We start from the raw sequence: 16,084 nt of genomic DNA, 5'->3' as shown, positions 1-16,084 counted from the left end.
AATACCCTATACAGTAACTCCTCACTTAAAGTCCTCCTGGTTACGTTGTTGATCAATTAGGGAACATGCTCATTTAAAGTTGTGCAATGCTCCCTTATAACGCTGTTTGGCAGCTGCCTGCTTTTCCACTGCTTGCAAGAGCAGCCCGTTGCAGCTAGCTGGTGGGGGCTTGAAACCAGGGTGGACCGGCAGCCCCCATATCAGCTCCCCGCTCCCTTAAGTGCCCTGTGCAGCAGCCACCCAGCAGGCTACTAACTGCCAGCAGTTCAGCTGTTCCTCCTCCCACTGCCATGCGCTACTCCTGCCCTCCGCCTTGGAGCTGCTCTCCAGAGCCTCCTGCTTGCTGTGCAGGGAGAGAAGGAAGAGGGGGGCTAATGTCAGGGTGCCTTGTAGAGTATGAGGCTACATTAACAACGAGTTAACCCTTGAGGGCTCAGCCAATTGCTAGTTCATCATTTAGCAGTAAGGCATCCCCTAGGAAATATCCCACCCTTTGACTTCACCACATCAACCAAGCTTCACAATCATCATCACTGTGTACCAGTATTAAATTGTTTGTTTTAAACTTATACTGTGTGTGTGTGTGTGTAGTCTTTTGTCTGGTGAAAAAAATTTCCCTGGAACCTAACTCCCCCTATTTACATTAATTCTTATGGGGAAATTGGATTAGCTTAATGTCGTTTCGCTTAAAGTCACATTTTTCAAGAACATAACTACAACGTTAAGCGAGGAGTTACTGTATTTAAAATTTGGAAATACACCTTGTCCCTCTTCAAAGGGCATGTATTTCTCAATGGGTCCCCTGGCAATGATGATTAGTTAGTAGTGGGAAATAAGACACTGTTGTGTTTGTTTTAAGAAAGTAACAAAGCTGCTCCATTCTGTTCCAGGAAAGATTAAGCCCCAAAACTGCTAGAGGTAAGGTCTGCCCTGACTTCCACCCCAATGCACTGAATTACATAGAAACTTGCACCCATGCTAACCTAAGTGTCGCTTTTCAGCAAGATCACCACCACCAACTGTAGGCAACTCAAATATTTATGAAAGAAAGAACTATTTACAAACATTACAAATATGTTAAAAGATACTTTGACATCTGAATTTTCATAATAGTAAAATGAACATGGATAGAGTTTTATTTGTAGTCTTAAAAGCACATGCTATTTAAAGTCAATTCTAATTTTTGGTTTAAACTTCAAAGTCTATACTAATTTCAACTTCTGTATAACAATTTCAGGAACTCAGACTGTTTCAGATTTCATCTACTTGTGAGACTAATACCAAAATGGTCAGACTTTGGTGCCTAAACAAATGTCCTGATGTTCAACAGTACTGCAGTTCCTACTGACTTCACTGGCTCCGCTGTCCATGGGCAATGCTAGGTGGGAAGCCAAGTCTTCCTCCATTAGTTCCTGAGAAAAGGAAGGATAGCTGAAATCTTTCCAAGGTGCTTCCCCAGTCAGAGGGCTCTATCTTTCACACCTCATGTTGCAAATGTCAACTTTATTTCCCCACCACGTCACACCTTTCTTTTCTGGGAGCTGGAGTGAGGAGAGGAGCTTCCTCTATCTATGTCTCCAAAGACACCTAGTTGCTAATGCAATGTAAGGAGTCTCCACCACTTTCATTCCTGTTGAGCAGCCATTGTCCAGTGCCTGTCTCTGCTGCTTCTTGGTTTTCTCAGGTAGCAGCAAGAAACTGACCCAAGACTTGTCATTTACATGCAGCTACCCACAGAGTTCTGATTAGAAGTAGTCAAAAGTGACAATACTTTGGTTACCATTTACTCTGCTGCATCTTGGGACTGTGCTGCAGATTTAGACAGACCCCCCTGCTTCTGTTCACACTGTTCACAACTGGAAGGTGCCCTATGCAAGCTTACAGGCCCAACCTTTTTAAAATAAAAGGACAGATTTTGCAGAGGTAAAAAAATGTTGTTAAAGCTAATGTTAAAATTATATGATACACAAGTTGAGAACAGAGTGTCTGTACATCTGGGTATAGCGCTTAGATTATCCACAAATACAAAGTTTGTTGAAAAACTCTTAAAATACATATAGTACATAATCGGCAATAACCCAAATTTAGGTAAATTTGATTATACAGTCTAGATATTGGAACCCGAATACTTGAGTACATCATTCATGAAAAGCTATACAGAGAATTGGTTTAGAAAGAAAATATAGGAATGAGTGTATATCGCCCCTCAGTAATTGAGCACTTAGGATGGGTTGACCCTTTGTAGATATAATCCATCAGAGAAATATTTTAGTTACTTTCCGATTTTGCTTTTCATCAGCACTGTACGTTCCTGGGAAAAGTTCTTACTCAAGACAGGTACATGAATTTTTCAAACTCTGATCAAGAGGTTTTGTTTTGTTTAATTTGAATTATTAAGTATTATCTATGTTGGAGTTCTCTGTAGCATTCAAGATTCTATACAGGATGAACACTTTCAATGTATTGTTTTTCAAAACATGCATTTTACAGAATTTTACACTGAAATAAGCTCCTTCTGTTGTTGCTGCATGGACACTTATTATAATATCATATTGTCTTCATAATTCCTGAATCAACTGGGCTAGAGAAATTTAAGGGATACAGCAGCAACTAACATAACTAAGCTCTGTGTAACTGGAAAGCTTGGCACTGTCACCAACAGATGTTGGTCCAGTAAAAGATATTACCTCAGCCACCTTGTCTCTTTATAGCACCATATGAAACCATTGCACTCAATTATCAAGGGGATCAATATGGGTAAAATGTCACACGTATGAACCTCTCATCCAGCACTGTGAGCTCTACTAGGACTATGCACATGTGTGATATTACATATGTGAAATGCAACATACGTGAAATGCAAGGCCAACATCACATCTGTGCCAGTGGTGTCAAATGAAACTGAGAAATTATAAGTCCAAAAGAGCTAACCAAGTACAGACAGAAAGCTTGTTCACTGTAAAGCTAAAAAGATCAGATCCTTACAATCTGTACAGTTATACAACTGCCAGAAAGACATTCATATACTTTCACCTGACAAGTACTTTCCCCTTTCATTAAGGTTAGCTTTGTTGTGTTACAGGAGTTTACTGTAAACATTTATTAATTTACTTCTATGATTAGGTTTGTTGATCCAGTTTCAAGTTGTTCATCTCTCTTACGCTCTAAAAATAAGTCTTCCTTTATAGCTGCATTTTTCATACTGCATTTACATTTAAGTAAGAAGCCTACAGATTAAGAATGACAGTTTTCAAACGTGGTTGCCTCAAGTGAAGATCTCAAATCCAAATTTGGACAGCTAACTAAAAGCAGTTGGATTTTAAAAAAGTGCTAAACAGGGATATTTTCCACTGACTGCAATGCTCAGCACTTTTTTTAAAAATCAGACTGCTTTTTACAGGGGAATTTAAGACACACATGGACGCCTCTCTTAGACACTCAAGTTGGTAATTACTGGCCTAAGCACACCTAGGGATATGTCCAGCTCTACTCATTATTAATCCTCTGTCATTTGGAATCTCCCTGTTTGCTGAGCCAGACTCTAAGCTTTTCCTCCACTTCAACTCCAGCAAAAAAGGGGAATAAATGAAATCTGAGTAACAGATTTAAACCATCTGTTCCTACCTCCCCGCCCTCCAAGAGCTAAGCTGACACGTAAACACACGGAGGAGGCTGAAGGTGACCAGGCAGCGAGAGGGAGGCAGATACACACACCCGCTGCCGGGCGCTTCCCCGCACCCGCTGCCCCGCCTTCACCTCCCGACCCGTAGGAGCCCGGTGTGCAGCGAGGCGCGCCCCGGGCCCAGCCACAGGAGCCACGGACTCAAGAGAGCGGCAACTTCGAAAATGCTGCAGCCGCCGCCGCCGCCGCCCCCTCCCGCGGGGCACCAGCCGCCCCGGGACACGCGTCGCGCCGGCCCCGCCCCCGGGGCACCAGGGGCCGAGGCTGCTGCTGCTGCAGCGCGCCCCCTCCCCCCCGCTACGGGCGCCCTGTGCGGGACTGGCTCGAAGGGCGGGCGCCGCCGGGCACAACGGGGAGCGGCACCCCCTTGCCCGGCACACCCAGGAGCCGGCCCGCCGGCTCCGCCCCAGCCTGTTGTGCGGCCCCAGCCGGCGGGCCGGGCCAGCCCCAGCTCCGCGGGCGGCGCTGACCTTTCCTGGCCCCCTGGCTGGGGCTGCTGCTGCTGCCGGCGCCTTTGGAGGGGTTCCTGCGCGGAGCCATGTCGCTGCCTGTCAGGGAGCGGAAGGGCAGGAGCGGGCTCCCAGGAACTGAGCGAGGACACAGCCGCAGCAGCCGCCTGACCCTGCGTGTGTAGCCACTGCAGTCAAAGGACCCGCCCCGGCTGCCGACGGACAGCTACCTCCGCCAATCCTAGCGCTCTCGTCGGCATCACTTGCGTCTTATTGGTGCAGACACGAGGACTGGGCGGGACACGTTGCCCTTTTCTCCCCTTCCCTCGCCGAACCGGCCGCTTGGAACGTGGCAACATGGAGCGAGCGCTCTCGCGAGGATTCAGCTTCCGACCCAGTGGGAGAAGTGCGCGCGCTGTCCGCGAGGGGGACGTGGGCGGGGCTGTTTAGAGGGGTGGGGGGCCTGCAGGCCTGGTGTGGCTGCGCGCTCCGTAGAGTTGCTTACCCAGGGCTTGTGGCGTGACCCTGGTCTCAGCTGCATGCTCACCTACTTGTGCTGCTAAGTGATCCTCTGTGCCTCAGTTTCCCTATCTCTAGGAAAGGGACAGTGCTCAGTTACCTGTGCAAAAAAGCAGCGTGCAATCATGACGTGAGGAGTACTAGAACTGGCTAATGCTGTCTGCTACCGTACACCCAGCTGTGGTTTGCGCCAGAGGTTCTGAGCTCCATTCAGGTGGTCTGCGGATAGTTCCCTCTAAGGTGCACGCCTGGGCAGCCGCACATGAGAGAATGCAGGGTCACCCACCTAATTAGTGGAGCTGCACAGGTATGGCTTCTCTAATTAGGTGCCTGAACCCTGGAGAAGATGCACATGTAAGGTGGGGTGGTGGCCTTGAGGAGAATGGGGGGGGGTAGGTGGGAGGGAGCAGCGGGGTAAGAAGAGGGGGTGGGAGGATTTTGGGATGTGCAGAGCTGCAGTGGCAAAAGAAAGAGGACTTTCCCCAGCTCTAGGGCTGTAGCTGCTGGGGAGAGACAGCCCTCCTTCCCAGCCTCATCTCTGGGGCTGCTGTGGTGGGGGAGAGCCCCCTCTCCTTCCCAGCTCAAGTTTGGAGACTGCTGAGTTAGGGGAGAGAGGGCACATCCACCACATTAGAAAGGTAAGACTACTGATGTTAAAATGAATTGTGTGCTTTTATTTGTAGAACAAAAAAAATTATTATTAAGGTGTTTTTTTATATCGCACTTTTATCCAAAGCGCTTTACAATAGTTTAGCTAATGGTATAAACAACATTTGGAAAGATCATTAAGTGGTCCACCGAGATCCTCAGCAATTTTCAATTGGTCTGTGGGAAAAAAAGTTTGAGAACCACTGGTCTACACTACAGAGTTAGGTCCATACAAGGTAGCTTACATTGAACCAACTATGGAAAGTATCTACACTTAAATTTTGCTCTTGTTGATGTAATTGCCCCATTACCCTGACTTCATGCAACTCATGGCGGTAGAGTTATTGAGTCAAGGTCAATGTAGTTAGATTGACACAGTGTCAGTGTAGACCAATGGTTTTCAAATTGCGGGTTGTGACCCAGTACTGGGTCGCGGAATGTAAGGCACTGAGTCACGGAACTCTGGTCAGCACCGCCGACCAGGCCATTAAAAATCCCGTCGGCAGTGCTGCTTGGTTAAGGCAGGCTAGTTCCTACCTGTTCTGACACTGTGCCGCTCCCCGGAAGCGGCCAGCAACTGGCCCCTAGGCAGGGAAGCTATGGGGCTCCACGTGCTGTGCCCCCTGCCCCCCCGAGAACTGCCTCAGCACTCCCATTGGCTGGTTTCCGGCCAATGGGAGTGGGGGAGGGCGGTGCCTGTGAGTGAGAGCCCTGTGGAGCCATTTGCATACCTCTGCCTAGGAGCCGGACCTGCTGCTGGCTACTTCCGGGGTGCAGCGCTGTCCACGGTGCCTGGAGAAGCAGGAAGCTTGCCTCTGCACCACCGCTACTCTGCTGACCGGGAACCACCCAAGGTAAGCCTGTGCCCCAATCCCCTGCCCCAGCCCTGAGCCCGACCCCCCCCCCCAAACCCGGAACCCTTTCCTGCACCCGAAACCCCTCATCCCCAGCCTAGAGCCTGCACCCCCAGTCCAAAGCCCTGACCCCCTCCTGCACCCCAACCCCCTGCTCCAGCCCAGAGCCCCCTCCCACACCCTAAACCCCTCATTTCTGGCCCCACCCCACAGCCCTCACCCCAACCCTTTGCCCCAGCCCTGAGCCTCTCCCAAACCCCTCATCCCCCAGCTGCATTGGGTCACTGGCATCAACAATTTTTTTTCAACTGGGTCACCAGAAAAAAAAAAGTTTGAAAACCACTGATGTAGACATTGTGTTGCTTAAGTCCATGGCTGTAACCAGGGTGGGGCAAGTGGGGCAGTTACTCAGGGCACAAAGCTATGGGGGTGGAAAAGTGGGGTGGGAAAATGATGGAAAAAAATGGTACGGGGTGCAAATATGCTTGCTTACCCTGGGTGCTACAATGCCGATTTACTGTTACTTACTTTCGCAAGCTGCCCCATGCTGATAGTGCAATTGACACAGGTGCTCCTGGTGAGGATACACACAGCTGACATAAGAAGGAAAGTGTTGATATGCATTAGCAATGTAATTTCTGTCGCAGCTGTATACTGACATAGGTTGACTTAAGGCCATATCTACACTACAAACTTATCAGGTGTGGCTCAGAGCACCCTTTCCGCTGAGGATGTGCGAATGGTAGGAGTTTGTGCTACTGGAGCAGGAGACTAAAATGCCATTCCTTGTGCCACTGGCTAGGATATGCAGCATAGTAAAGATCCAGGTAATGGCTATAGATGTGTGACAATATTAGTTCTTTCTTCACAGTGGGGATCTAGAGTATAGTGGGGAAAGAGGCTCCTTTTTCACAGAGGTACTCTAGAAGTAATTAGCTTTCCTTTGATCTGCCACTTTTTCAGTCAGTGAGCTGCATTCAGAGAAGCTCACCCAATAGTTGTCCTCCAGTCCACAGAGTTATACATCAAATCATCAATTTTCAGCTCTTCAGTGCACAGATTTGTGTTGTTTATCTGTACTATGAGGCTCCAAGCACATTTTTTGGATTCTATGAAATAAATACTAATAGAACATGTCGCACAGTTATCCAACATATGTATAGAAAATAATGCTTTTTTCTTTTTAAATTAGAAATTAAGCAAGATTGTGCAGCATGATAAATGTCCAATATAAGTATATAATAATAATTATACAGATGTTTTCTTCAAGCACTTTATAAAGGAGATTAGTATCAATACCCCCATTTTACAGATAGGAAACTGAGGCACCGTGGGTACTATGATTTGCCCAAGTAGGCCAGTAGCCGAGCTGGGAATAGAACTTCCGACTTTCAGTTCACTACTCTTTCCCTTAGGCCGCATTGCTATAGATATGAACCTAAATCCACCAAGTCAATTGAAGTTTTATCATAGACTTCAGTGAGAACAAAAATAAACCCTTTATGCAAAAAAAGACAACTAAATGCAGGCTATAAACATACATTCTTCAAGTGCTTAAGATTTTTTTTGAAGCGTTTTGTTTTGTTTCTTAAACTGGTTTGTCCAACTTGCTATTAATTTACTCTTAGCTGTGGATATTGGAGCCCCCAAACTATGGGAGACAAGTAGTCCACAAGCAGTCTATCAAGTAACACCCTTGGGTTCAATGTAAAGGAGCATTTTAAAGTATTGATCTATCACCAAGTTAACTCTGAAATAGTTTGTAAAAGTAATTCAAACAGCAGAGGAAAAAAATCCCTCCAGTAGCCAATAATAAAATAGATCTGTATTTTTTTTAAATGGAAATTCCTTATCTTAATGTGAGATTTTCTTTTTGGTCAGTTATTGATCTGGAGAAAAACATACTTGGATAACAGACTCATAGGTGCCAACTCCGTGGGTGCTCCAGAGTTGTTTCTTGGTGTGTAGGTCTGCTCTGGGAGGGAGCGGGAAGAGTGGGAACGCAGCGTGCTCGGGGAAGGGGGTGGAAAGAGGCAGGGCAGAGCCAGGGAGAGGCAGGGCAGTGGCTTGGAGGAATGGGTGGGGGTGGGGCCTGGGCAGAGGAGGGGGGTTGAGCACCCCCCAGGTAAAGAGGAAGTCAGTGTTTATGAACAGACTGACATAAAAACAAACCAACATCCCCCCACGCGCACACACACACACATATTTGGGCTAAGACCATGTGTGACCCGGTGTGCCTAGGGCAGCCCTCACTGGAAATGCCAAGGTCAGGGCAAGCTGCAAAGGAAGAGCAGATACTCCCAAGACTGCTGGGTAACACTGTAGTTAAATTCCCCAACCATTCACAAACTGTACTTCTGATTCCACACACTGGTTATCAAGAAGCAAAAAAAGAAATCACACAGCCCCCTTGATTGCAGTAGAGTTCTCTGGCGCCCAGTCAGCACATAAGTCCAGTAAAGTGAGAAGTTATTTAAAAAACTCTGCTTACATATACAAAATGTTCTTCTGACCCCAAAGGGTCAGCCACGTTACCAGGTCAGTATAGGTTTGGATCTTACCCAAAATACTAGGCTGCCAGCCAATCCTTTAGAGACTAAAACTAAGGTTTATTATAAATGTAACCCTTTTGCCCGTCAGAGTTGGCAACAACAAGGGCCAGGTTCAATATCTAGGGGATCCATTCCAACAACACAATGCAAAACCGGCTCAAGCCCCCACCCAGTGACCTGGGACAAATATATATCACCCTCGCTGGGCGCCTCCAAGAGGCAATATTTCCCCTCTCGCAAGCACAGAGTCTGAGTGTGGCAAAAAGCCTTTTAATAACAGAGAGAAACAATGTGGCATTATGTTGGGGAAACACCACCAACAGGATTCATAACACAACCCATGAGCAAAAACCCACCCCAAGCAAATTAGGTAGTTTCCTTTCCCTTTGGTTCTTGAGTCGAGCAACCCGAAATCACCCAAAGTCCCAAAAGTCCAATGACCCAAAAGTCTCTGTCCCCGGTCAGGGCAGCCCCAGAGTTTGAAAGTTTATCTGCAGAGCTTTACCTCCCAACATGGGTGGAGATTGGCGGGGGAAGGGGGGGGCAGGAGGAAGAGAGGTAAGGGGCACCTTACAGGATCTGAGGCTGACTGCCCCGGAGCTCCATAGGGCTCTGCTCCACCAGTCCGCATCCACAAGCAGCTCCCATCATCCCACAAACTGCTCCACCAGCTGGTCCACGAACTGAACTGCTCCGCTCCACTCCACTCCACGTCCCACAAGCAGCTCCTGCTGTCTCGCAAACTGCTCCACAATATATCTTCAGGCTCCCGCACTACTTAACACAATGCTCAGTGATTTCAGCTCTTAGTCAGTTCAGTTCTTTGGTGAATTCGGCTTGTAGTAGGGGAGCCTCAGTGCTGGTGCACCATTAGCCCAAAGTGAGCTCAGCAGCCTGTAACTAGACTCCTAATAGAATCAAAATTAGCTCTGATATTCCACAGTGGAGAGAGACAAAAGTGCAATTAGCATGTAAGGCCCTCTCCGAGGGGCCCATACCACCAAGTATTAATACTTGTCCCCAGTCTCTCTCAATTCAGAGTTTTGGAACCCATGACCCTTGCCTAGCGAGTGCTACTTAGTTAATGGTGAGTCCCTCCATCATAACAAAAGGCCAAGTACAGTTCCAAGCACGGTTCCCATAATCAGGGTAATAACAATTTATTCTTCCTGCCTCAATAACAGAGACACTGGAGATCCCACAGCAGCCAAAGTGACCATTTGGGCAGTTATGACCTCATTCTAGGCGGGGTGGGTGTGCCTATGCAAATGAGATCGGCCCCTGAAGTTCTTTTCTACAACTTGCCACACCTCACCACCAGATGTCAGGGTGGAGCTCATCCTGACTCTGCTTACATAAAGAAAAAAAGAGAACAAGAAGAGAGTTGTTAAATGGTAAAGCAGTCATATACATCATAGTCCATGTATCGGGTTCTTAGCAGTATTGGGGAGTTTGCTGGCTTGAAGAAAGTCCCTCTGAAATGCATCCACAGTGTGGATGGGTCATTCAGTCCTTTGTTCAAAGCTTCATTTGTAGAACGGTTACTCTAGAGGTAAGAAGCACGAATGAAGACAAGCGGGATTGAAGACAAAATGGAGACGATGCAGCTGCCCTTTAGTCCTTGTGCCATGTGTCTGGTATTTCCTTTCTTTCAAACACAAACTCCTAGCACAGGTGCTGAAAGGCCTTAGAGTTCTCTCCATAGGCATGCCCCTACATGCCTTGCTGAGTCATAAGTAAGGCTATGTTTTAGTCACAGGTATTTTCAGTAAAAGTCACGGGCAGTAAACAAATATTCATTGCCAGTGACCTGTCCATGAGGGCCCCACGGGTGCTGGGGGAGGGTGGCCCGGCTGCTTCTGGGATGTGGGGGGCATTGGTGCATGGCCTGGGAACCCCGCTGGTGCTGGGGGGGGGGGTTGGTGGGGCTGGCAGGCTCCCTACCTGGTTCCACCCCGACCAGCAGCAGAGTTTGGGTGTGGGATGGGGTGGGGGTAGGGGCATGGGGCGGGGTGAGGCAGGCTCTGGACCTGTGGGGTTCCCTGGAAGTGGCGACATCCCCCTTGCTCAGCTGCTAGGTGGAGGCATGGCTAGGCAGCTCTGCGGTTCATGTTGCCTCCGCCTGCAGGCACTGCCCCTGCAGCTCCCATTGGCTGTGGTTCCCGGCCAATGGAGCTGTGAAGCCAGCACTCCGGGTGGAGGCAGTGCGCAGAGTTGCCTGGCCATGCCTCTGCCTAGCAGCTGAGCGAGGGGGATGTTGCCGCTTCCAGGGACTAGGTAAGCACTGTCCAGAACCTGCCTCGTTACAAACTCGCAGCCTTAGTCATAAGATGTAATCCCTGGCCCTTTCAACTTCATTGTACAGTTGATGGCCCTTGATGGCCCTCAAGCAGGCCTAGCGCTGATTCCAATCTGTCTGGGAGTGTCAGCCAGAAACACAGCACACGTTTGGAAATACAGATATACCCTACATATCTATAATTCATAATACAAAGGTGATACAAACATATGAACAAAATCATACTTGGCCAATTATAACATTTTTGCAGATACCTCACCATATCTGTTGCAATTTATTAATATTGGTATCAACAATATCACAAAGTGTCTCCCATATTCCATACAGCATCACACCATGAATGTGAAGTTTCAATTCAAAAGAAATATTTATAAAAATTATGAACTATTGAAAAAGAAATCTAGAATGGAGGAAACTCTTTTCAACATTACCACACTACTTGCTACTGACCTAAATAACAGACTAAGGCTTAGTCAGAAAGAATTGCTTACTGATGAGCACTAAGAAGCAACTCTGTAATGAGGTCCAGACTTTGAAACATACAGTCGGAAAGGCAGCATTGTTTTGCACTTGAACTGGTAAAAATGCTAAACATGTAGTGAATGTTTTGCAAAGTGCTTATTTTCCTGTCTTGTTAAAGACATTTGTGAATGGTGAAATATGTTTCATAGCCCTTAGCTCTAGCTGCAAATATTTGCGGATGGTTTTTGAAGTGCCTCTATAGCTAATTTCCATATGAAAAGTTGCTACAATATGAGAAAATGTTTTTTGGGGGGGCCGAGTGTAGTTTGCTGAAGTTACTATGTGAGAAGTAAAGAGAGGAGAGAAAAGAGAGATCTCCTTTGAGAGAGATAAGAGTTGATAAGTTACTGGGTAAAGAGTGACATTCAAAAGGTAATGTTTAACGTTAATAATTTACTTTTGAACTTGGATGAGCACTAGGCTTGCACACAAACTTGTTTGATGCTCTTAGCCCCTGTTTGCATTTACACATGCCTTCCAACGGTCTTATTTGGTCAAGCCTGGTTCTGGTTCTGGTTCTGTCCTATGAAAGGACAATCCTGGCCACCAGCTGGATTCTCTTGTCACAGCAATACTGAAATTTGTTTATAAATAATAACAATATCCCATGGTTCTTTCACTTGCAAAGGGTGATTGCTTGAATGCACAGTAAGTTGAACAAGTGGAACTTTATTAAACCCAGTGAACTTCTCTGTCCATGTGACTGAGCTGCCTCCAGCCTAACCCACATTCCCTGTTTTAATATTGTCCCATCATTAGCAGTTCCTCCAGGGAACATGGGCCCTCTGATTCCAGTCCCACTGATCATTATCTATCTTCCCTTTTTTACAAACATTCTAATATAAACATTAAAAACAAATAATGCCCGGAGCCCCACCTTTGTCCCTTCAGCTAAGATTGCTAGTTGTGACAGGTGGAGTTGCTCTGTAGCCCCACGCTGTCTGGCCAAGCCTGGTATTGCAGGCACTCCCTGCCTTCATCCACTGGTTGTGACCATAAGACCAGCATTGGTCTATTACCAGCTCAATAACAAGAATGATAACAAACTCAAACTTTGGCACTCTGTGTCATGACTAGGGCTTGCATGGTCGTGCCTAGTGGCGATCAGAAGGTGAGGAACTGCTCCAAAGGTCAGAGCTGGAAGCAGGAGTTAGAGCCAAGGTCAGGAGTCCAAGAGCAAGCCAAAAGGCAGATCCATCACTATAACTGGCAGGGACTTTACAACCTTGTTGCATGGACACTTCCTGGAATTCCTCCTCAGCTTAAATAGGGTGCCTGGACCAATCAGGAGCAATGAGGGAATAAGTCAGTCTGACTTTCCACAGGGTTTATATGATGATACACACAGCCCTATCACAGCTGCAGGGTAGCAGTGTGGAGGAAGTGGCCCTCCCACAGCCCTGGGTTTTAGTCCCCTCAGAACCTCACAGTCTGAGCCTTTAAATAAACGAAACTCCAAGGCAAACACACATCTTCAGTGCTTGAAGGCAGTTCCTGGCCTGGACCTAGGGTTCTGGGCTAGCCCAGAGGAGCTCCTCTTCCATACCATTCTCTGTCTGTAATGATCTCTGTAGGCTCTCCAACTCATAGACTTTTAAGGTCAGAAGGGACCATCATGATCTTCTAGTCTGAAGGTCTAGCTCTTTCCTGGTGTTGTCTGCTGGCTCATAATCATCTCCTGTTCTTTCAGATCACTTGTCCTTCTTGCATAATAATCACCTTATATGACCCAGGGGTGCCCCTGCAACTCCCATGGCTCCTTTATTCCACTCCTTCTGGCATCTCTCTAATGTCTGGATCCTCACAGGAGTGCCTGTCTCCAGGGCTACCAGGTTCTTGGCCAATCACTGACTTGCTTCTTGTATCAGGCAGGGCATTGACCTCCCAAAAAATTGAATAGTAATACACTGTAATCAAGTTTTGCTTTTTCCTTGAAGGCAAATAAGTCTACTCCCACCTATCCCCATGGTCAGGTGGGCAGCTCATGTGGTAACAGTGTCTTTCTGCTGGTGTCAGAGTAGTAGCCGTGTTAGTCTGTATCCGCAAAAAGAAAAGGAGTACTTGTGGCACCTTAGAGACTTACAAATTTATTTGAGCGTATGCATATGCTCAAATAAATTTGTTAGTCTCTAAGGTGCCACAAGTACTCCTTTTCTTTTTTTTCTGCTGGTGGTTATCACATGCCCAGCTGGAGTCACACCTTGCTCTGAAGGAGTGGAGTTGTATATTCATTCCCAGACAGTAAGCCCAGAACCCTAGGTCCAGGCCAGGAACTGCCTTCAAGCACTGAAGATGTGTGTTTGCCTTGGAGTTTCGTTTATTTAAAGGCTCCTTAGCCCTGTCTAAGACAGCTATCAGTGCCCAAGTGGGAGGCATGTATTTTTTGCATGACATGCTTATGTAATGAGGCAGGGACAACGGTTCTTTGTCCTGAAAATATGATTTCATCCAGCACATTCAGCTCATCTGTAATTTGAAAATATGGGTCTGCTCCTTCTGGTACCTGTCTTTTGTCTTTGGCCACCCTATATTGCTTTCTTGTCTGCCTGTAGGTGGATGTCCTTTTTCATAACCTCTTTGATTTCCCTCAGCTTCATTGTTGAAACTGGGAGATAGTGCAGTGTGTTAATGGATTCAGTGTCCTGATCCTCTTCACCCAGCTCTCTGATGCTGGGGATATATGCCTTGCTCAGGGTGTCAGCTCGCACCAGTAGTTATTCTGAACAATATCTGATCTCTACTTGGTAGCACCGCTTTGCTGTCAACATGCATTGCTGTCTCTTTGGAGCATTAAGAAGCGGCTTTGTCATGTTTGTCTCCAAGGGTTAGTGGTCTGATTGCACTATTGCTGGGTGGCCACGGGTGTACTCCATTCCCAATATCACAGCCAGAAAGTCATTTTCTGTTTGGGTGACCCCTGTTTGGTCTCTGACAAGGCTCTGCTGGCATAAGCAACTGGCTATTCCTGCAAAAGAGCTATAGCCAGTCCTCTCTCTAGTGAATCCGACTGGAGTGTCAGTGGCTCTCCTGGCTGTAGTACTTCAGGACTGGGATTTCAATTATCATTTGATTCAGAGTGTCAAATGCTTGCTGTTGGGGACCTCCCCACTCAACATCCTGCCTTGAGAGCTGATGTATGGGATCCACTACGGCCAGGGCCAGCTCTACAGTTTTTGCCGCCCCAAGCAGTGAAAAAAACTGCCGCCGCGGACGGCAAAAGGAAGAAACTGCCGCCGATTTGCCGCTGCGGTGAGCGGAACAGAGAGGCAGCCGCCGAATTGCCGCCGCTACTGGAGGAACTGCCGACCCTTTCTAACTGCCGCCCCAAGCACCTGCTCGGAACGCTGGTGCCTGGAGCCGGCCCTGACTATTGCAGCCAGGTATGGACAGAACTTGGACTGAGAATTATCGTTCCTATGCAGTACTGTACTCCTTTCACATCCACTGGAGCAGGCATGTCTCTACTGCCTTGATCTTGTTGGGATCTGCTTTCAGTCCCGTATATCTAATGTATGTCTCCTCTTGCTGTCTGAGTCACATTTTTTCTGCCTTGAGTTTTATGTTCTTGTCCCTGCATCGCTGTAGAAAAGCTTGTTGTTTTCTGTCATGGTCTCATTCAGCTTCTGTATCATCGCTCTCTTCACCTACAATGCAGTTGTTTTTGCCCCAGGCAGTCCTTCCAATGCTTGGGTGAGTCTTCCTTGGTGCTGGCCATATGCCCATCAGCATGCACAGCCATCTGTAGCAAACAAATGGTGTTGCAAAGATTGTCAACATGCTGGATTTTTATCCAGAGTTATGTGCCAAAACCTGTTCCTCACAGACTGTAAAGATTCTAGCACTGGAACTTTCTGACAAGATGTCCTCAATCATGGGCAGTGGACAGTGCTTCTAAATTTAACAACCGGTTCTACCGAACCGGTAGGAACCGGCTCCAGCTCACCACTGAGCTTAGTGTATGAGCCTCTACCTCATGAGCTAAAAGCCAACTGGCTATTAGCTAAGGCTGTAGAGCAGACTCATTAATCTCTCTCTCTAGATGGGACAGAACACCACACCCAGAAGGTGCGTTCTACTCCATGGCAGAACTAAATCAGTGATTATGGTGACTCATTCTCCTTGTAAACACCTCCAGAAAGGACCAGGTTCACATATACTGGTTCAAACTGGATTTCCAGAGACTAAGAAAACAAAGAAAGCACTTTTGGCTTCAAAAGACTGTTTAAACTGACTCAGGGCCACCTTTCTGACCCAGCAAATGGACAGGATGTTTTTATCCAAGGGCCCAGCCCTTGCAGAAGGCTTGGAAAGACTTTGGCCTGCAAGGACCTCATAAATCTGTTGGGTGACCTTTGGTAAGCTTTTAGCATGCATATGGGAAGGTTTATATTTTTATATATATTTTCTCTGTAGTGTTTGTGCCCTAAGAATAAATGCAGTTTGCTCTGTGAAAGCTGGTTGGTAACTGGTATACGTTGTTATAGCCTGGAGAAAGAGTTAGCCACAGGTGCTGCCTGGATCCTGGTCTGAGGTGCAGAGGGACTACAAGCCTAAACACC

At 47.2% G+C, this 16,084-nt stretch overlaps 2 protein-coding genes across 13 annotated transcripts in view; one reads left to right on the top strand and one right to left on the bottom strand.

The window, feature by feature from the left end:
• ASPH (aspartate beta-hydroxylase) overlaps positions 1-4,342 on the bottom strand; it is a 207,705-nt gene extending 203,363 nt beyond the window's left edge. For 10 of the 11 annotated variants that reach the window (XM_073331031.1, XM_073331032.1, XM_073331035.1 and 7 more), the window contains exon 1: positions 4,153-4,342. In XM_073331031.1, the coding sequence (XP_073187132.1) occupies positions 4,153-4,222 (70 nt within the window). In that variant the 5' untranslated portion in view covers positions 4,223-4,342. The remainder of the gene's footprint in view (positions 1-4,152) is intronic. The other variant, XM_073331038.1, reaches the window with a different exon arrangement.
• A 773-nt stretch (positions 4,343-5,115) lies between these two features.
• Positions 5,116-16,084, top strand: part of NKAIN3 (sodium/potassium transporting ATPase interacting 3) — a 664,031-nt gene continuing 653,062 nt past the window's right edge. For both annotated transcript variants that reach the window (XM_073331053.1, XM_073331052.1), the window contains exons 1-2: positions 5,116-5,288; positions 6,040-6,152. The gene's annotated coding sequence lies outside the window, so the exon portion shown is untranslated. The remainder of the gene's footprint in view (positions 5,289-6,039; positions 6,153-16,084) is intronic.

The sequence above is a fragment of the Lepidochelys kempii genome, chromosome 2 (genome assembly GCF_965140265.1).
Source record: "Lepidochelys kempii isolate rLepKem1 chromosome 2, rLepKem1.hap2, whole genome shotgun sequence".
Lineage (NCBI taxonomy): Eukaryota > Metazoa > Chordata > Testudines > Cheloniidae > Lepidochelys > Lepidochelys kempii.
This window is presented reverse-complemented; position numbering and strand designations above follow the sequence as displayed.